General features: G+C 38.4%; 1 protein-coding gene across 6 annotated transcripts in view; it reads left to right on the top strand.

The window, feature by feature from the left end:
* Positions 1-22646, top strand: part of ARHGEF9 (Cdc42 guanine nucleotide exchange factor 9) — a 153017-nt gene that overhangs the window by 92698 nt on the left and 37673 nt on the right. For all 6 annotated transcript variants that reach the window (XM_039850520.1, XM_039850536.1, XM_039850512.1 and 3 more), the window contains 2 exons: positions 14659-14891; positions 19868-19997. In XM_039850520.1, coding sequence (XP_039706454.1) covers positions 14659-14891; positions 19868-19997 — 363 coding nt within the window. The remainder of the gene's footprint in view (positions 1-14658; positions 14892-19867; positions 19998-22646) is intronic.

The raw sequence follows: 22646 nt of genomic DNA, 5'->3' as shown, positions 1-22646 counted from the left end.
TGTCAGGGAATGGTAAGAATCTTCTTGAGATCCAAGTTCCAAGATGCCAATTAATGGTCATCATTTCAAGCAGGTCTTTCTAAGGATAGCAGTCATAGGCCTGATATGTTAACTCTTTTCTGCACAGTATTTAAACCAGTTCAGCCATTCCAGAAAGCACCTTGGAAGTACTTGTCGAAGTTAAGCATGTGTATAACCTAGTGGTTTCATTCCTGAGAATGTATCCTAGAGAAGTTCTTACAGAGGTCTATGAGGGAGCACTTACAAGGCTGTTCATTGCATGGCAGTGTTATGTGTAGTGGAGTGCAATTAGAAGCAATTTAGGTATTTATCACCAAGGGAGGGATATGAAACAGACAGAGGATGCCTACTGTAGGGTACTATGTAGCAAGAAACAAAGTAAATATGTCAACATTATAGCAATGTGTATAGATGTCATAAACATAGTGATGAATAGGGTAAGTAGAACATAGAATAGTGGTTCTCAGTTGAAGCCTGCTCTATGCACTATAGGGTGTTTAACAACATTTCTGGTCTCTACTCAATGGATGTCCAGTATTAACTATCCCTACCCCAATTGTGACCAAAAAAAAAAAATGTCTCTAGACATTGTCAAATGTCACCTGGGAGACAAAAAGGACCACTGATCTATTGAAAGAATAACATTCTCTTACCACTTAATCTGTTTGGAATTAGAATTTTCATATGTTAAATGAACATTGCATTGCTAGGATAAACCCTACCTAATCATGGTGTATTATCCTTCATGTAGTAGTTTGCTTTGAAAAAAATTGGATTGTTTACTCTTTTATTAATCAGTTCTAGGATTTCATTTTTATCAGCTTTTATTAAGGTATAATTACATACAAAATTCACCAATTTTGAGTGTATAATTAGACGAGCTTTAGCGGATGTATGTAGTTGTGCACCTATCATCATAATCAAGATATAGAACATTTCTGTCACTTTGTCAAGCGCTCTCATTTCCCCTTTGTAGTCAATCTCTGCTCCAACCCTTGGCCCTTGGCAAATACTGATCTGTTTTCTGTTACTGTAATTTTACTTTTTCTATAATGTCATATAAATGGAATCATATAGTAGTAACCTTTTGTGTTTAGTTTTTTTCACTTAACATAATACCTTTGGTATTTATCCATGTTGAATGAATCAGCTATTGGTTCTTTTCATTGCTTAGTAATAATCCATTGTTTGGATATACTACCCATCCACCAGTTCATTCTACGACACCTGGGTTGTTTACTAGGTTGTTCACATCTGTGGGATTACTAGGTTGCATGGTAAGTATTTAACTTTATAAGATACTGACAAAGATACCATTTTCCAAAATTGCTACACCATTTTGCATTCTCACATCTAATATATAAGAATTTCAGTTGTTCCACATGGTTGCCAGCATGTGGTATTATCAGTATTTTTTTTTATTTTAGCCATTCTAATAAATGTTTAGTGATATTTTATTGTGGTTTTAATTTGCATTGACCTAATGGCTAATATTGATCATTTTTTCATGCACTTATTTTCCATCTGTATAAAATCTTTGGTGAGGTGTCTGTTCATGTCTTTTGCCCACCATTTTTAAGTAGATTATTTTCTTATTGTCTAGTTTTAGGAGTTCTTTATTCTGTTTACGAGTCCTTGGTCAGATTTATTTTCTCCCAGTCTGTGTCTTAGCCTTTCATTTTCTTAACAGTGTTTTTGAAAAGCATAACCTTTTAATTCTTTAAAATCCAATTTATTATTATTTTTTTTAAGGTTCATGTTTTTGGGAGTCTTTTTAAAGAAATCTTTGCCTAACTCAAGGTCACAAAGATTTCTCCTATTTTCTTATAGAAATTTCTTACATCTAGGCCTTTTTTTAATTTCTTATATTTAGGTCTATGATCATTTTTCGAGGTTATCTTTCTATATGGTGTAAAGTGAGGGTCAAAGATAATTTATCTCCTAATGGATATCCAGTGTTCCTGCACCGTTTGTTGAAAAACTATTAATTCTCCCATTGAATTACCTGGGCACCTTTGTCAAAAATCAATTGATCATAGAGTTCTGGTCAAGATGGCAGACGAGGTAAAAGCGAGATTCACCTCCTCTCAGGACCGCATTAAAGTTACAACTAATTTATAAAATAATCAACGTGGAAAATCACCTGAACTCCAGCTGATCATAACACATATGTCTGATGATAAAAAGGAGCCACATCAAAGCTGGTAGGAGGCGCAATGATGCGAATCAGGCTGGGCCAGTGCCCACAGATGCAGGTGTAACACTGGGAGGGAGAGTGTGGCTTCAAAGGTCCCCCATGAAGAAGGGGGACCTCCTAGTTCCATATGGGGGCTCTCCAGCCTAGGGTTCCAGCCCAGGAAAGGAGTTTCCAAAAAATCTTACTGTAAATATCAGTGGGGATTCTGGCCAACCAGGTAAGATGGAAGGTGACTGAAATTCCAGACACCACTTTAAAGGGCCCAAGCACAGCCTCTCTCACTGAGGGACACACACCCTGGGTGCCAATGGAGGCACGGAGCCTCGTGCAAGAGTCATATGGGGAATGACTGCATTAGGTGGCTCCAGAATGAGGGCTGGACAGGCAGTCACCATTGTGCCTTAGTTGGGCTCCCATACAGGGCAGTCTACAGATGGGTGCCAGCTTGCCTACACTGAACCCTCCACCCTCGTGGCCAATTTTGAAGCTGCACTTGCCTGGGGAGATCAGCCTGCCCTACCCAATCCACAGATTCCTTGGAGCAGCTTGTCCCCAGGAAGCTGCCTCTTCCCTGCCCCTTTCCAAGGCCAAATATTCAGTGCAGGCAGCAGACCTCAGCCAGTGCTGTGAGCTCATTTCAGGTAAAACAGTTTCGGGTAGATCATTGCTGCCAACACGTGCTTGAGTTGATTGTGGAGATCTGTGAGCCAGTCCCAGTCAGCAGCTGGTCTTCCTGTGATTTGTGACTTTTTCGGGGGTATACGGATACAAAAATTATAGCAAGACTGAGGGTGTAATGGCCTGATGGCCCTTGTCTCCCTAAGATCCAGCCCCAACCAACCCACGTAGTGCCCACGGCCTGTTGACAGGCAGCCACCCCCACCCTGCCCTTTCTTGGGGCTGAGCATTTTGCACAGGCAACAGACTTTAGCTAGAGCAGTGCATACATTTCAGGGAAATCAGTTGTGGGCAGACCACTGCCGTCTTCATGAGCTGCAATATCACTTGGGGGGATTGCAGGGGTCTATAGGACTGCCCTCTACAGCAGCTGGTCTCACTGGTTTGTGACTACTGTGAGAATACGTAGACACAGAAGTTGCAGCAAAACTGAGGTTGCATTGGCCTGACAGCCCTTGTCTCCCGGAGATCTAGCCCCACCCAATCCACAAAGTGCCAGCGACCTGTTGACAGGCAGCTGCACCCACACTGCCCCTTTTCACATTTGTGCATTCTGCACAGGCAGCAGACCTTGGCTAGCACAGTGTGCAGATTTTGGGGAAATCAGTGGCAGGCAGATCACTGCTGCTAGCATGAGATACGGTATTGCTTGGGCAGATTACAGTGGTTTGTGGACACATTCCAGATGGCACTGGGTCTTGCAGTGATATGTGACTTTTGTGGGAACCTACAGCCCCAGAACTGGCAGAAATCTGGTGCTGTATAGGCTTGACAGCCCTGTGCCTCACTGAGATACTGCCCCAACTAACCCACAAATTATCTGTCGCAAGCCTGTTTCCAGGGAACCCAGTCTCATCTTCTGATTGGGACAAGCATTCAACAGCAAACAGTTCGTGGGGCCTATGCAAAGCCCATGCATCCCAGGAGAAACTTTCAGTGGCGGGCCACAAACTCCTGCCCACGAGCTTCAGTAATTCTCAAACAGATCTTGGGTGTTTGCAGGCCTGAAGAGGGCAGCGACTGGCCTCGTTGTGATCCGAGACTTTCACAGGAAGCAAAAAAGACACCACTGGCATGTAAACTGACACTACAGTGGCAGGGAAAAATCTCAATAAATCCAGGTGACTCCCTGGGACCCCAAACCATACAACGTGCATAGCACCCAGAGATTCTTCCAGTAACGGAGTATTATGGGCAACTGACAGGCAGCCTCAGTACTTGAGAAGCATTGGTCCTTTTGTTAAACCACCCTAGACCTGGTACTGTGGGTAACTAGACCGCAGCTTACAGCATTATCTCTTCCACTTACATATAGATCCAGCATAGGCAGCAATCATCTGTAGATTGTGCTGTAGCTGTCACTAATCAAAGGCAGTTGCTGACCTTGGCCTACTGGGGACTCCCTCCCAAGGGGCCACAAAACTAAAACACCTGGAGGCTGGCACTAGACGACAGAGCAACTCCTCACTAGCCCCATAAGTGGTACACATAAAGGGTGGTCTCAGAAAGTACACAAGCCTGCTAGGGCAAATCACACTCAGTGGGGTCAGCCCTTACATAGCAACTCATACCTTGTGGGTGTAGCCAATTCCCACAGTTAGTCAGCCCGAGCGTTAATCCCATCCACTGATGTACTAACACCAATAAAGGCTTAGCTACAACAGAAAATCACAACCCATACAAAGATCCCATCCAGAGCCCATGGCACAGGTGATTAGTGAAAGTGGGCCACACAGGACACTTTCCACATAAGGCCATCTGGGCAAGGTTGAGATATGAAACAAATCTTAACACATAGAAATGAACACAGGCAAATAAAATGATAAAACAAAGAAACATGCCACGAATGAAACAATAGGTGAAACTCCAGAAAATAAGCGAAATGAAATGGAGCCAAGCAACCTATCAGAGGCAGAGTTCAAAATAATTATTATAAGGATGCTCAGTAAAATTAGAGGAAGAACGGAAGAGCTCAATGAGAACCTCAACAGAGAGATAGCATAAAAAAGGACATAGAAACTATAAGAAAGAATCAGACAAATGAATATAACTGAAAGAAGAATACACTAGAAGAATTCAATAATAGATTGGACAAATCAGAAAATTCAGCCAACTAGAAGACAAGGTAGCAGAAAACAGCCAATCAGAACAGCAAAAAGAAAAAAAAAGAGTTTAAAAAATGAGGATAGTTTAAGAAAATTCTGGGACAATGTAAAGCGTAACAATATCCTCATCATAGGAGTACCAGAATGAGAAGAGAGAGAGCAAGGAATTGAGACTCTATTTGAAGAAGTAATGAAAGAAAACTTCTCTAACCCGGCAAAGGAATTAGACATACAAGAAACGCGAAGAGCCCCAAAAAAGAATTCAAACAGATCCACACCAAGACGCATTATAATTAAAATGCAAAAGGTCAAAAACAAAGAGAAAATCCTAAAAGTAGCAAGAAAGAGAGCTGAAAAAAAATGGTGTAGATGATATAGGCTCTGTTCATCCCTCTGGCGACCAAATCAAACTTGTGACGGAAACAAGAAGCAAAGAGCAAGGAATAATCGCCTGGGATCTAGATGAACAAGTTATACAACTAGGAAGAAATCTAAGAAATCACCCTGCAACGGGCAGAAGGCAGGATGGAGCAAGGACATGAGACTGCCTGGTCTCAAGCGGCTGAGTGGGATGGAGCAGTGGCAGAGGCAGACGCCTCTTAAAGGGGCCGTCGTGCCTGTGAGTGGATTTTCCCGGTGATGAATCTGCTCACTGTGAACACCAGTGCTGATTTGGCTGCACTCAGGGGACACCAGGGACTTACAGGGAGACATTGTTAGAGTGAGGGCCCAGGTGAGACTCAGCTCTGTTCAGAAGTGCCGGCAGTATCCATTGTTCCTTGTCGAGCCCTCCCCAAACCCCGTGTGTGGACACAGCACTGCCATAGCACTGACATCATCAAACTGGATAACATAGGTCACTCTGCCTAGAGAATTCCCTGAAACTCTGCCTCCCCCAACTCACGGCCCCACCCAAGCCACATCTAGGTATAGCCTCAACGAGTCAAATGCTTCTTGCTGAGCAGCATCTAGACTCACATTGGAGGCAGCTGGCCTTGGTTTCTGGTGTGGCCTTTTGAGGCAACTATAAGCATAGCATCTGTGGATTGCTTGCTAAATCTTAACAGGTGGGCCCAGAGGGGCAGAGGCGGGGGATAAATTTGGCCTGCAGCTGAACTCCTCTCAGGACTGTGCCACTGGACACCTGCTTCACAAATCCACACTAATAAAACCGGGAGGCTTAGAAGCATTTCTTCGTACATAGAAGCAGACATGGAAAGGCAGCCAAAATGGAAAGACAAAGAAGCAGAAACCATATGAGAGAACAGAACAGAGATCCAGGAATAATGGAGTCAAGTAATCTAACAGATGCAGAGTTCAAAACACTGGTTATAAAGATGCTCAATGAACTTTTGGGAAGGGTAGATGAATTCAGTGAGAACGTCAACAAAAAGATAAAAAACATAAAAATGGAAATGAAATTATAAAAGGGAACCAGTCTGAAATGAGGAACACATTATCTGACATGAGAAGCATATTAAATAGAATAAACAAAGGAATAAAAAAAAGTGAATAAAGAAGAGGATCAAATGACCTATCTAGAGGATGGGAAAGTCAAGGACACTCAATAAGAATGGCAAGAAACAAGATGCTAAGACTATGAAAATAATTTAAGGAGCATATGGGACACTATTAAAGGTCAAAATATCCATCTGATAAGCATACCTGAAGGAAAACAAGATGTTGAACAGCTGTTTGAAGAAATAATGATGGAAACCTTCCCTCACCTGGTGAAAGAAATGGGCATAAAACCTCAGGATGCTCAGAGATCCAAAAACCAGGGATCCAGAAAAGCCCACACCAAGACACATAATTAAAATGTCAAAGGTTAAATACAAATAAATAATCTTAAAAGCAGCAAGATAAAAGCAGATAGTTACTTATAAGGGGATCACTCATAAGACTGGCAGTTGATTTCTCAAAAGAAACTAGGCAGGACAGGAGGGCTTGCTATAAAATATTTGACATGATGAAGACCTAGGATCTACAACCAAGAGTACTTTATCCAGCAAAGCTATCATTTAGAGTTGAAGGACAGATAAAGAGCTTCCCAGACAAAAATAAGCTAAATGAATTTATCACCACCAATCCAGTATTACAGGAAATATTGGAGGGACTTCTTTAAGAAGAAAACTTACGTATCAAAAACGGGAATAAAGAATGGTAACAACTACATGCCTATCAATAAGTACCTCAAATAGAAAAGAATTATGTGCTCCAACTAAAAGATAGAGTACACGAATGGATAAGAAAAGAAGACTCCTACATATGCTGCCTACAAGAGACTCACTTCAGACTAAAAGACACACACAGACTAAAAGGAAGGGGATGGAAAAAGATATTGCTTTGATGGGCTTAGAAGGTATTTAAATCAGAGAAATATAAACACTATATGATTTCACTTATATGTGGACTCTAAGGAATAAAAAGAACAAACTAATCAAAAACAGACTCACAAATATAATGGACAATTTGATGATGGACAGAAGAGAGGATGGTTGGGGGCCTGGGAGAATGGGGTGAAGAGTTAAAGAAGTACAAATTAGTAGCTGATGGATGGTCACAAACATGACATAGGGAATGCAGTTAGCATTAATATTTTGGCTAGGTAGAGGTTCAGGGGAGGGAGGGAGTAATTGAGGGAATCATTCTATAAACTATATAGATGTCTAACCAATATACTGTATACTTGAAACTAATTAAATATATATATATATATATATATATATATATATTTTAAATTAAGAATGTATCAAGAGAAAGGCAGCTAGTTATTTACAAGAGTACTGCCATAAAAATGTCTGCTGAAACTGTGCAGGCCAGAAGGGACTGGCAAGAAATATTCAAAGTTATGAAAAACAAGAATCTACAATCACTAATATTCTATACAACGAGACTTTCAATTAAAATTGAAGGTGAAATAAAGAGCTTTCTTGACAGGGAAAAGCTTAAGGTATTCATCACCAACAAGCCAGTATTATAAGAAATGTTAAAGGAACTTCTGTAATAAAAAGAAGTGGAGGGTAAATAAAAACAAATAATAAAATGGCAATAATTGCGTACCTATCAATAATCATTTTAAATGTAAATGGATTAAATGCGCCAATCAAAAGACATAGGGTAGCTGAATGGATAAGAAAACAAGACCTATGCAACTTCTGTCTAAAAGATACCCACTTCAGATCAAATGACACACACAAACTGAAAGTAAAGGGATGGAAAAAAGATATGTTGCACAAATGGAATGGGGAAAAAAAAAATCCAGGGCAGCAATACTTATGTCAGACAAAATAGACTTTAAGAAAATGCTATAAGAGACAAAAAAGGGAATTATATTATTATAAAGAGATCGATAAATTAAGAGAACATAATCCTAGTAAACATATATGCACCCAACATAGGAACACCTATATATAAAGAGCAGTTATTGACTGATATAAAAGGAGAGACCAACAGTAATACCCTCATAGTAGGGGACTTTAACACCCCATTGACACCAATAGACAGATCTTCCAGACAGAAAATCAACAAGGAAAAAGTGGGCTTAAATGACACACTAGACCAGATGGATGTAGTAGATATTTTCAAAGGATTTCACCCCAAAGCAGCAAAATATACATTTTCCTCAAGTGCACATACAACGTTTTCCAGGATAGATCACATGTTACGACAAAAAAACAATTCTTAGTAAAGTTAAGAAGAGTGAAATCATATGAACCATCTTCTCCATTCAAAATGGTATGAAACTATAAAAAGCAACTAAAAGAGGAAAACTGGAAAATATGCAAACATACGGAGGTTAAATAACATGCTACTAAACAATGAATGGGTTAATGGATGAAATCCAGGAGGAAATCAAAAGATACTTAGAGGCAAATAAAAATGAAAATACGACTCAAAATCTATGGGACAGAGCAAAAGCAGTTCTAAGAGAGAGATTCATAGCAATACAGGCCTACCTCCAGAAACAAGAAAAAGCTTAAATGAACAATCTAACCATACACTTAAAAGAACTAGGAAAAGAACAGCAAACAAAGCCCAAAGTGAATAGAAGGAAGGAAATAATAAAGATCAAAGTAGAAATAAATGAAATAGAGTCTAGATAAACAAAAGATAAACCAAGAGCTGGTTCTTTGAAAGAATAAACAAAATTAATAAACCCTCCACTAGACTCAAGAAAAAAAGAGGATCCAAATAAATAAAATCAGAAACAAAAGAGAAGTAACTACGGACTTCACAGAAATACAAATGATCTAAAGAAAATATTACAAGCAATTATATACCAACAAATTGGACAATATGGAAGAAATGGATATAGTTCTAGAAACATACAATCTCCCAAGACTGAGTCAAAAAGAAACAGAAAATCAGAACTCACCAATTACCACCAATGGAATTGAATCAGTAAACAACAACAACAACAACAACAACAACAACAACAACAACAAACAGAAAACTCCTTAGAAAGAAAAGTCTTGGACCAAATGGCTTCATAGGCAAATTTAACCAGTTATTCAAAGAAAACTTAACACCTGTCCTCAAACTATTCCAAAAATTTTAAGAAACGGGAAGGCTCCCTAATTCTTTTTGTGAGGCTACCATTACCTTAATTCCAAAAGCAGACAAAGACATTAAAAAACAAAACAAAACAAAACATAGGCTGATATCCTTGTTAAACATTGATGCAAAAATCCTCAACAAAATATTAGCAAACCAAATTAAGCAATACATTAAAAATATCATATACCATGATCAAGTTGTATTTATTCCTGGGATGCAAGGTTGGTACAATATCTACAAATCAATTAATGTGTTATACCATATTTACAAATTGAAAGATAAAAATTATACTATCATATCAATAGATGAAAAAAAGCCTTTGCAAATTTTCAGCATCCATTTATAATAAAAACTCTCAGCAAAGTGGGAATATGGGACCATACCTCAACATAATAAAGGCTATATATGATAAACTTACAGCTAACATCATACTCAATTGGAAAAGGTTAAAAGCATTTTCCTTAAGATCAGGAACAAGACTTTCACCATTTCTGTTCAACATTGTATTGGAATTCCTAGCTACAGCAATCAGACAAGATAAAGGCAAAAGGTATATAGGTTGGAAAGGAAGAAGTAAAATTGTCATTATTTGCAGATGACATGATACTATATAGAGATAACCCTAAAGATTCCACAAAAAAAATTACTAGAACTGATCAAAGAATTCAGTAAAGTAGCCGGATACAAAATTAATATTGAGAAGATGATTGCATTTTTGTATACCAATGATGAACTTTAAGAAAGAGAAATTAAGAAAACATTCCCATTTACAACTGCATCAAAAACCATAAAATACCTAGGAATCAAATTAACCAAAGAAGTAAAAGACCTGTTCTCAGAAAACTATAAGTCATTGAAAAAAGAAATTGAAGAAAATAGAAATAAATTGAAGCATATACCATGCTCATGGGTAGGAGGAATCAACATCATTAAAATGGCCATACTACCCAAAGTAATCTGTAGATTCAATGCGATTCCTATAAAAATACTAATGGTATTTTTCAGAGAGCTAGAACTAGTTATCCTAAAATTTATATGGAACCATAAAAGTTCCCGAGTACCCACAGCAATCTTGAGAAAGAAGAACAAAGTTGGAGGTATCATACTACCTGATATCAAACTATACTACAAGTCTGTAGTAATCATAACAGATGGTACTGGCATAAAAACAGATACATTCATCAATGGAACAGAATAGAGAGTCCAGAAATAAATCCACGTCTATACGCTCACTTAATATATGACAAAGGAGGCAAGAATATACAGTTTCTTCAATAAATGGTGCTGGGAAAATTGGACAGATACATGCAAAAGAATGAAACTGGTCCACCTTCTTACACCATATACAAGAATAGACTCAAAATTTATTAAAAACTTAAACCCCAAATCATAAAACTTCTAGAAGAAAACATAGGCAGAAAACTCTGATTATTGTTACTAGTACTTTCTTTTTGCATATATCTCCTTGGGCAAGGTAAACAAAAGAAAAAAATAAACATTTCTACATCAAACTAAAAAGATTTTGCACAGTAATGGAAACCATCAACAAAATGAAAAGGGAACCTAAATAGGAGAAGATATTCGCTAATGATACATCTGATAAGAGGTTAATATCCACAATATACAAGAGCTCATACAACTCAAAAACAATAAAAACAAACCAATTAAAAAATGAGCAGAAATTCTGAATAGATATTTCTCCAAAGAGGAAATACAAATGGCAACAGATGTATTAAAATATGCTCAAGGTCACTAATCATCAGGGAAATGCAAATGAAAACCACAATGAGATATCACCTTACACCTGTCAGAATGGCCATGGTCAATAAATCAAAAAATGACAAATGTTGGTGAAGATGTGGAGAGAAGGGAACTCTCCTACACTGTTGGTGGAATTGCAAATTGGTGCAGCCATTATGGAAAACAGTCTGGAGGTTCCTTCCTCAAAAAATTAAAAATATATCCACCTTCTAACCCAGTAATTGTACTCCCGGTATTTGTCCAAAGAAAACCAAAACAATTCATAAAGATCTAGGCATCTCTATGTTCATGACAGCTCAATTTACAATAGCCAAGATATGGAAGCAACATAATCACCCTTCTACAGACAATTGGATAAAGTAGTTATGCTTCATATATATGGACTATTACTTAACCATACAAAAAAATTAAATTCTAACATTTGCAACGACATGGATGGACACAGAGGTTATTATGCTGAGCAAAATAAATCAGAGAAAAATAAATAAGTCAGAGAAAGATAAATATCTCATATAAATTTCACTTATATGAGGATTCTAAGGGACAAAAAGGACAAACTAATAGAAAACAAACTCACAAATACAGAGGACAACCTGGTGATGCCCAGAGGGGAGAGGAGTTGGGGAGCTGGGTTAAAGGAGTGAAGGGTTAAGGTAGTACAAATTAGTAGTTGATAGGTCATGGGCTGAGGAACAAGGCATAGGGAATGTAGTCAGCAATAATATAATGGCTATGTTTAGAGCCAGAGGGATGATAGAGTAATGGGGACTTGTTTCATAAATTATGTAAAGGTCTAACCAATGTATTGTATACTTGAAACTAATAGTAAAATAAAATAAAATGCTAAAAAATGTTGATTGATCATATATGAGTGCATCTATTCTTAGGGATGCAATTCTATTCCAGTGATCTATACAACAATTTGGATGTTTTGAGATATAGACATATAACATTATTTTAGTTTTAGGTGTACAGCATAATAATTCAACATTTGTATATATTGTATAATGATCACCACAGTAAGTCTAGTTAATATTCATCACCATAGTTTTTATTTTTTATTTTATTTATTTTTTTTTTACCAAAAAAAATCAGTTATTTTCTCCTGCTGTCTCGTCTTATCTAGCTTCACAGCAAGTCTTGAAAGCAGGTAGCATAAGTCCTTCAAATTCATTCTTTTTCAAAACATTTTTGGCTATTATAGGTGATTTGTATGTCTATATAAATTTTTAGATTTTTAGGAGATTTTTTAGTTTTGTCAAGAAGAAAAATTTAATTGTGGTTATCCTATAAACTTATCTCATCATAATGAATTATTTTTTCTTTTTATTGTATCTACGTGAGATGATGGATGTTAACTAAATATATTGTGATAATCATTTCACAATATATGTAAATAAAAATATCATGCCGTACACCTTATACATTGATGTATGCCAATTGTTTCTCAGTAAACAAAAAAAAAAATCAGTTTTCCAAGTACTGTTAGAAAGTAAAAACAAACAGAAACCCTGCTAGCATTTTGTTTAGTATTGTATTTAATCTGTAGATCAATTTTGGGAAAACTGACATTTCAGTTCCATGACCATCTATTTATCTATTTAGGTTTTCTGTAATTTTTCCTAGTATTGTTTCTAGTTTTCGTTGTGTAGATCTTGACCTTATTTAAAAAAAAAAAATGGTTTCTAAGTTTTCAATTTTTGTTACTATTATAAAGGGTATTTTTACTTCAATTTTTTAAAGTTTGTTGCTCTGATATAGAAATACAATTGATTTTTGTATATCGACTTTGAATCCTGACACATTACTGAATTCACTAATTCATTCTAGTATTTTCTTTATAGATTCTTTAGGAATTTTTATATACACAATCATGTAATTTCTGAATAAAGACAGTTTTATTTCTTCTCCTTCAATCTGCATACTTTCTTTTTCCTTTTCTTGTCTTATTATACTGACTAGAACCTCTGATACAGTGTTAACTAGAGATTGTGAAAGCAGGCATCTTTTTTGTACCTGATCTTAGGGGCAGACATTCAGTATTTCACCATTGAGAAGGATATTAGCTTAGGTTTTTCATGGTTGCCCTTTAGCCCACTGAGGAAGTTTCTTTCTATTCTTAGTTTGCTGGTGGCTTTTATTGTAATTTTTTTTCAAATGCTTATTATGTATCTATTGAAATAATTATATGATTTTCCTCCTTTAATCTGTTAATATGGTGAAGCGCATGGATAAATCTCTCCTAAGCATGGTGTATCAACCTTTTAATGTACTATTTTGCATGTTTTTTTTAATTAGATTGCTTTTCTTTTAAGTTCTAGGACTTTTATATGTCAGTAAGTTCTGTATTAAATATATGTTTCTTTCTAATTTCTCTTAATCTGTGTAGCTTGCCTATGTGTAATTTTTAAATAATATTTTTAAGTCCATGTGTAATAACTCAATCTTGATTTTTTTTTGTCTATTAATTTCTATTATTTCTCTTAGGTTTTGTTCACACATCAGGTAATTTTTGTATGAGTACTCAACAGTGTATAAGAACAATTGTGGAGGTTTGTAAAACTTGGAAATAATTTCAGACTTACAGAAAACTTGAAAAATAAGAACAGTACAAAGAACACTCATATACCATTTACCTAGATTCACCTATTGTTAACATCTCACTGCTTTTACTTTATAATTTGAATATGCTCTCCCTCTCGCTCCTTACTCTCTCATCATTTCCTCTCTCTATATGCATATTTATACATACATACACATGCACATATATTTTTTATTCAGTCATTTGTGTTTAACTTGTATACATCACGACCTCTTTACCCCTAAGTACAAGGTATATTTTCTAAGGAATATTCTCTGGAGACAATTTGAGGCTCTGGATGATGTGATTCCTTTAAACTGAAATTTGTTGTATTTTTCTAACTTTACTAGCTATTCTCATTGGTAAGATTTATCTAAAACAACTTAGTCTAACATTGCCAGAAGTAGAACCTCTGACCTATCTCTTTTTATGATCCAGCACCAGAGTTTTATTGTCATAATGTGTTTTACAATTGTGAGGGCCAGTCTCCCCTCATTATCCTTCTTTTATAGAATTTCCTTATGATTCCTACTTATTTATTTTTTCTTTCTGAATTTTTATAGTTTGTCTAGTTCTCAAATAATTTCTTTATTTTTATTATTAAATTATGAATCGCTTTAGGAAAGATTGATATTATTATCATTTTAATATTCCTACATAAGAACAAGATCTGGTCTGTTTTTCCATTTCTCCAAAACTTCTTTTGGAGTCCACAGTAGCCTTTCACTTTCTCTTCATTTTTCCTCTGCTCACAGCAAGATGGATTCTGGATATACTCTGAGTACTGTAACAACCACCTGGACGCCTGCATGGAACTCTCCAAACTGATGAAAGACAGCCGTTATCAGCACTTCTTTGAGGCCTGTCGCCTCTTGCAGCAGATGATTGACATTGCTATTGATGGTTTCCTTTTGACTCCAGTCCAGAAGATCTGCAAATATCCCTTACAGTTGGCTGAGCTCCTCAAGTATACCGCTCAGGACCATAGGTAAAGGATTAAGGGGAAAAGGAGTATGGAAGAGAGCCTCCTCTATATTAGTCCTTACTGAGAACATATGTCCTTTTGCCTTTCCTGAGCTTTTGGTAGCTTATCTGCACAATGGTATGATGACATGTTCTTGATTACCTCTTAAGGCCATTATGTGCGTAAAGTGAGGGAATGCCTGCGAGAGTTGCTTATAAAGTTATAAATCAGTATGCATACAAAAATCAGTATACCTCATCATTATTGTACAAGTTAGACCCTGACTTCAGCTAGCTTATAGCCTGGTTCTTAGTCCTGAGTTTAGCTAAGCAAATCATCCTAGATGAAATAATTGTTCACTGTTTATTCTACTGTGCTTGATAGATTCAAATATCCTGGTAACAGCCTGCCCAACCGTACTGACCTTTGATTTCTTCTGTAAGGCTACATCCCTGGTCTTCTTTAGTCTTTTCTACCCTGTTCTGCCTAATTCCAACTGTACTTTCCCCTTAGACCCAGAGCATGACTAGGGGAAAATAGACTTGAGACTTGCCCTGAGGTTCTTTTAAAGTTTTTCAGTATTTTCAAGAAAACCAACTCAAAATGAACCAAGGAGATTATCTCTCTCAAAGTGGAAATGATACCCCTAACCCCCTACCATTAAGATATATGCTAGGAGTCATCTCCAACAATGAGGATGGTCTACAGTGAATCATTCTCCTTCTTTCACATGCTTTACTTCATGGTCTAGAGTCCCTAGCCTGTTTTTAGCTGGCTTTTAATTGGTATTAATTAAATCCCCGACCTTAGATTTGTTGCCCCAGCTCTCAGCTTTCTTCCTGATTGAGCACTCCAAGAAGAAAGAAGGCTGTTGCCCAATTTTCTTTAGCTTTCTTTCTGATTCTTATTAGGCCTGCTTCCTACTTTCATTTGGCTCCATTGCCTCGTTTCCTTGGAGCCGACTTCTAGACCTAAGGACACGTGTGGGCCAGTTGATTTTGATTATGTCACACTTCATTTTTAAGTTAATGTTTCTTTAGCAAATCATGACTCATGTGCTTCAGTGGTTCCGGTGCCTTGGACAGATTTCAGATATGAATCCAAATGTGGTGGCACTGGACTATCCCTTTGTGTGAGTAGTGATAGTTCTGACTTCCATGCTCTGTTGGCTGTGAGGGAGGCAGGTAGAGAAGGATTTTGCAAGGTAGGATTCTTCTTTCCCCTCCCTGAGTCTTTTTGCTAGCTGGGAGTTGGAGGTGGGGAGGGAATACTCATTAGACATGAAATTTGGAGGTAACTAAGTCTCACTTGGAAAGATTTAATTCAGCCCATTGCCAGAACTGAGTTTCAAATTTTTTAAGGATACAGTTTCTTGTGAGAGCTAATAAGACACTGAAGAACCCCCGCTAAAATTAAGATATTTTAAAAATAAAAATGGAAAATATTTATGGCACCTAAAATGGAAAGACCCTTTAAGGAAGGTCTTCTAGTCAGATTTCCTCCTTCTATGGCTGGAATGACTGAGGCTCATACAGAGAAAAACAACAAAGAACAAGTCTGTGGCAAAACAGGGACACAAATTATGGACAGTAGTCTGGGAACCCTCTAGGTGATTTTTATGCCCAGGAAGGTTTGTGAGCCATAATATTAGCCACTCTAGAAAATGTCTTCTAGTTCTGCCAGCCCATGGTGTCATGATCCTAAATGACCTCCATAGTTACACTTCATGGTGCTAAGTGACCAGAAGCAGCCACTGTTGTACCTAAATCTCAGTGGAGAAGCCTTCAGACCAATAATTTTAAAACCAGGATATTCCAAGAGTGATTCTCAAATGTTTTTATATCACAGCTTATCTCCCACCTACTCCTGAATATCTATTCCACAGAACCTAGAAGGAGGCTCTTAAAATCATACTTGGGGCCTGATGTTATCGACTAAGTAAAATTATATATTGCATAAGTGCTTTTTCTGGGCTTTTAAGAGCACAGAAAGACTATCTTTAAAGCATAACCAAGAGCTGTTTTAGTTTCTTAGGTCAGAGCAACCCCAGGGCCTTTTTGAGTTTAGTGGGAGCCAGTAAGATAGGACATCTGCTTGGTACTTGCCATTCCTGTGCTCTTTCGCCTTGTGACAGGAACCCCTGCCTCAAGGCCTTCTTCTCCATCTCCTTCTACCTCCTGGGCTCGAGAGTGTTGAGAGAATGGCTCAGGCAGTGGCAGGCTACATCAATCCCTATCCTCCTTCAGCAAGACCTGTTGGTCCCAGCACTACTCCCAGGCCATAGGCCACCCCTTTTGGCAGGTTTCAGGAAGCTGAATCAAAATGAATCCTCCTGTAATGTGTGTCAGAGTAGCTTGTATTTGAAGGCTGCTGCCAACTTGAAGGTCTAGTCAGATGGATGTTCAGATAGTTAGGTCTGAAATGCAGGCAGTTAGAATGGCCTCTGAGTTAGAAGATTAGATGGACAGAGAGTGATAAATGGAGAATAATACTACCTTTATTTACAAAAGGGTTGCATGTCTCCACCCTACCCCTCAACCTTCCTTAAGCTGACAAGAATGAAGATGGTGTGCAAGAGAGAGTTTAGCTGACACGTCTGGAATAATACAGTCTTGGTTCAGTCAGTCTCCTTATTAGAGGGCTGGACCCAGACCTCATCTGGAGACCCAGAAAGTCTGAGCAAGGTTCAGGCTGTACCACAGCTATTCACTTCTTCTCTTACCCACTCCTGAAGCTAGTGGGAGCCAGCTAAAAATGTCAAGGGTAGACTGACATTATGGAACAGTAGCAGTGATGAATCCATGGCTGAGTCAGGCATTAGGTAATAAGCATTCTCATGCCAGTGCTGTCCAATAGAATTCTCTACAATGATGTAAAGGTTCTAAATTTGTGCTGCCCAATATAGTAACCACTGGCCATATATGATTATTGAGTACTGAGAAATGTAGCTGGTGCAACTAAGGAACTAAATTTTTAATTTTATTTCATTTTAATTTAATGTGGCTAGTGGCTACCATATTAGACAGTGTAGCTCTATGTTTGACCTCCCAGAAAGTTCCTTAAAGGCATTTTCCTGATAACCTCAAATCAGAGATTAAGGGCATGGGAGACAGAAATTGGACCCAAAGAACAGGCATACTCATTTATGTCAGCAGCTTCTACACCACCTCTTCTGTCATCACCTGCTTCTAAATGGCAGGCTCAGTAATGCTAGGGAGAAACTGATAATGTTACAGAGCCCAATAGCTCCCCCATATGCTAGTGCAAGTAACTGTAAAAGGATGAAATATAACATGAACAAATGTAAAGTTTTGTAGTTCTGTCTAAGAAATCAACAGTTCAAATACAGACTGAGAGAGATGCAGCTTCCTGACAGCATATTTTAAAGAGACCTAGGAAGCATAGTCAACCATAAGTTCACTATGAATCAGCAGCAGGGTCCAGAAGAAAAACTGATAATAGCTAATATTCATAAAGGTTCAGGATAAAGAAGAGTTTTCTTGTTTTTTTTTTTATTGTCTTGAGACAGAGTAGACTGGTTAGGAGGTTTAGTAAGCATCCTGTCACTGGAGGTGATAAAATGCAGTAGTGTTTGAAGACTCTGATCTGGTAGGCATGCAGAAAACAGACCGGAGCTAGTAAGACCAGCTAAGAAGCAGTGCTACATGGCATCTGCCCTGGCAGTTAGAACTTCCTTCCCTGTGCCTCTGTTTGGTCTACTACCCCACACTTCAACATATTAGGAAAGAAAAAGACAGTTACTGTGAATCTTTTTTCCCCCTCTCTTCTTTCTAATTGGTGCTGGGACAGTGAGCAGGTTAGTGACCACAAACCATCTTCAACTTCTCTAAGGAAAGGCTAGTTAAGACTGAACTCATCCTCCTGCCTTCTCAGTTTATTGTAGCTCCACTAAATGTGTGGGATCTTACTTTCAATCTTCCTTTAACAGGAGCCACTCAATGGAAATCAGATTAGACAAGCACAGAAAACTGTGCAGGGTGGTATAACCAACAAGTGGGCCATCCATAGACCTAGGAAGCTGTGCCTAGGGTTGTACTTCTGGGACCAGGTTTTAAGAGGCAATCCTTGTGAAATCTGTACTAGAGAGATGTTTGATTTGTATTAATAATAATGTTAACATTTACTGTGAGCCAATAGTAAAATAGTCTACATGGATAATTAAACCCTCAACAAATCCTACTGCGATTCTCCCCATTTTATGGGAAACTGGGGAAACTAAGCCACTGAGAGGGTGAATGAGACTTGCCAAAGGCCTCACCACTAGTCATTGATAAAACTAGGGTTTGATTTCAAAGACTCTGGGCTCCAGATTCTGTTCTAACCACTATGCTGCATCCTATCTCTATATTGTACAAGAGAAACGATGTGGATATTATTTTACTGTGATTGAGCAGAGCTCCCTAGAAATAGATAATAGAAGAAATGGCAAAGTTATGGGGACCATGCCATGTGTGAAGCTCCCTTCTTGGTCCTTGACTCATTGTATTGGATAGGACATAAAAATAATAGTGTAAAAAAGATACGGGTCTATTTTTCTTTTATGTAAATTAAGTCTGTAGTGAGGCATTCTATGACTGCCACGGTGGCTCCATGCTCATCAAAGACTTGGGCTCCTTCCACTTTCTATTATCCTATCTCTAAGAGTATGGGCCTTATCCTTATGATACAAGATAGCTGCTAGAACTTCAGCCATCACACCAACATTCCAAGCATCAGGATTGAATAAGGGTCCAAGAAGGGCATGCTGTTTTCCTTAAAAGAAGTTTCTCAAAAGTTCTGCCCAACACTTTTATTTACATATTACTGGACATAACTTAGTGACATAGTTACTCCTTACTGTAAAAAAGGATAAATAATGTAGTCTTTTACTCCATATGGCATGAGTTCTATCTGAAAGTCAGGGGTCTCTTATAGTAAGTAGGAAAAGGAGATTCTCTAGCACATTGATTCATTTATCTTGTACTTTTATGTCTTTACAGTGACTACAGGTATGTGGCAGCTGCTCTGGCTGTCATGAGAAATGTGACTCAGCAGATCAATGAACGCAAGCGGCGTTTGGAGAATATCGACAAGATTGCCCAGTGGCAGGCCTCTGTCCTAGACTGGGAGGTAGGCTCTTTACCAACAGGGACATTGAGGAGTCTGAATAGCTTAGCCAGAACTTCCCATAGTCAAGAATGGGAAAGAGGAATTAGATTTGAAGAGCAGCAGGAAGAATTTAGATTAGAGCCAAGGCAAAACTTCTTGCTAATAAAAGGTGTGTACTTGAATAGCTTTCGGAGAAGGTTAGAGAAATCTTTGTGGCAATACTTATTTGAGAAAGGAAAGGTTCATCTTTTTGGGTATTGCCAAGAAACAATTGGGTTCACTTAGTAGCCTGTGAGAGCTCTTTCAAGTCCTAGAATTTCATCACTACCAGATAAGGAGTACTATGTGCTAATTCACTCCCAAACAAGATTTGTTCTCTGGTACAGGCCAGCCAACACACTTTTTTACCTCTTAGTGGGATCACCTCACCCTGCCGCATCTACTAGATCTACCTAAGCCTGCACACTTCAGGCCATGACCATCATTCCTGCCAAACTGACAGACCAAAATCTGTTTTTTATCATCTGCTTATAAAAATAATCCCTGAGAGCCCTCTAGTCCATTGGAAATAGCCCCAACTTCTCTGAACTCAGAAAGTCTTCAGTAGCTGAAGTCACTAAAGCCTCCTCTTCCTAGATGTTCACTTAGAGGATATATATAACTTAACAAATAAATAGAGATTTTTGCCTCTGTTGGGGTTCCTGAGGTTTCTGATCAATAGAAATAGGTGTGAATGATAAGGGTTTGCAGATACCAGTGTGTTGACTATGCTCTTTAGTGATTTTTTTTCCCTGTGCCCACCAAGAGAACCAAGAGTAACGATGTTTCACATTTACCTTTCATTCCCAAGTTGCAATATCTGACAATCCACAAGCTAACATAACCAAAATGAGAGAGGCTAGACATGCTACTAGGGAAGTGGCAGCAATCTTAAGCCTCATGGTCACAGCATAGAAGTTGAGCCAGCTCCCCAGTCTACTGGCCGCAAATCAGGCACTGTTTCTTGTCATTGAAAGGTAGTATTTCTTTAACATTTCAAGCAGTTTAGTACATTCCAAGGGAATTATTCATCAGCCTTACAAATAGCTACTTAAACAAGGTCCAGGAAAAAAAATCTTTCCTTTATTCTACTGCCTCTGTTCCTCCTTAGTGTAAATAGCCAGAAAAGACCACAATTCTGAGCAGCTGGAATATTTTTGAGTTTTATTTGAAGGATAATGTCCATATACAGAGTAGAAAACAGCAGAGGTTCTTTGAGATGCAGAGAAAGGAATGCATCTGTGTAAAGAGATCCTCTTGGGCTTAAGAGGAAGTCAGCACTGACCCAGACTTATTAGGAAATCATGGCTTCTCCTTTCTTTGTGTCTGGTTTGCTTTGCCTAGTTGCCTGATCAGAGGGAGATGAGTAGACAAAATACCTCTAACAAGCCCATCAACTCTAAGGAACTCCAAAATTGTGGCTGGTTAGCAGACTTCTTTTACTCTACCCTGGCAAGGTTCTCTATGAGAAGAGATTCCCAAGAGCATTTGTCTTCCTATTTCCCGGAACATCTTTCCCCTTCCCAAAGCCTGGAAGATCTAATTCCTTCATGTGCTCTGGGCCTCCATCCCTGTAGCTAGGGTCATTGAGGACCAAGAATAGCTTTAAATTCCTTGGCATATCTGGGGAGCTTGATTAACACCAAACTCAAAGGCAGTGAGCTATAGTTTAATGAATCTGCATCTCAGGAGGAATTTCATGTGTTTTTGTCTAGGGGTGAAGGGTAGAAAACAAAAGGGTAATTCTGAGCCAGAATTGATAGGAGAACACTTGATCTCTGCCTCCTTCATTAGCATTATTGCTTGGTTCTGTAATCCAGGAGTCCCCAACTCCCGGGCCGCAGACTGGTACTGGTCCGTGACCTGTTAGGAACAGGGCTATATAGCAAGAGGTGAGTGCTTCATCTGTATTTGCCGTCACTTCCTAGTGCTAGCATCACCACCTCAGCTCCATCTCAGATCATCAGGCATTAGATTTTCATAGGGTCATTGGTCCCTGGTGCCAAAAAGTTTGGGGACCATTACTGTAATCTCATCCAAGCCCACACCTCCCTGGCACCCTCCTGCTTGTGAAGTCAGTCTTCATCTACGTTGGTAAGCAGAAAAAATTCTTATGATTCTCTTTTCAGACTCTGGGGTCACTGTGGAACTTATCTACTCCAGAGGAGTTGCCCTTTAGAAAGCCTTTTCTCCAACAAGGCCTAATGGATGCATTCCAGAAGCCTAGGTCTAAAGTGGCTGTAATGTTTGCCACTTCTATTCTTAAAGAGTTCTAGAATGTCAAGTTCACCAAAACAATTAGAAGACCATCCCCCCTGCCCTACCCAATAACAACCCTGGCCAGGTTCATGCGCATATGTATGCACACACATGCACACTTTCTGATGATAGTGGAAGTCATAGAATAGAAGCCTATCCTTGACTAAGTTCACACAGCAAATCTATGACAAAACTAAAACTTCAATATTGTCTCCAGATTTCCTGTGTGATGTTCTTTTCACTGATGAACTACATAGTCTTCCAACCTTCTTCGTCTTGCAGGCCAATTGCTTTTCTTTGTGATACTACTGCAGGGACTTGTTTTTGCTATAAAGGGTCCTTATCTTAGTGAGACAGTAAGACTGCCTTGGG

Source organism: Pteropus medius, unplaced genomic scaffold, assembly GCF_902729225.1.
Source record: "Pteropus medius unplaced genomic scaffold, Ma_sr-lr_union100, whole genome shotgun sequence".
Lineage (NCBI taxonomy): Eukaryota > Metazoa > Chordata > Mammalia > Chiroptera > Pteropodidae > Pteropus > Pteropus medius.
This window is presented reverse-complemented; position numbering and strand designations above follow the sequence as displayed.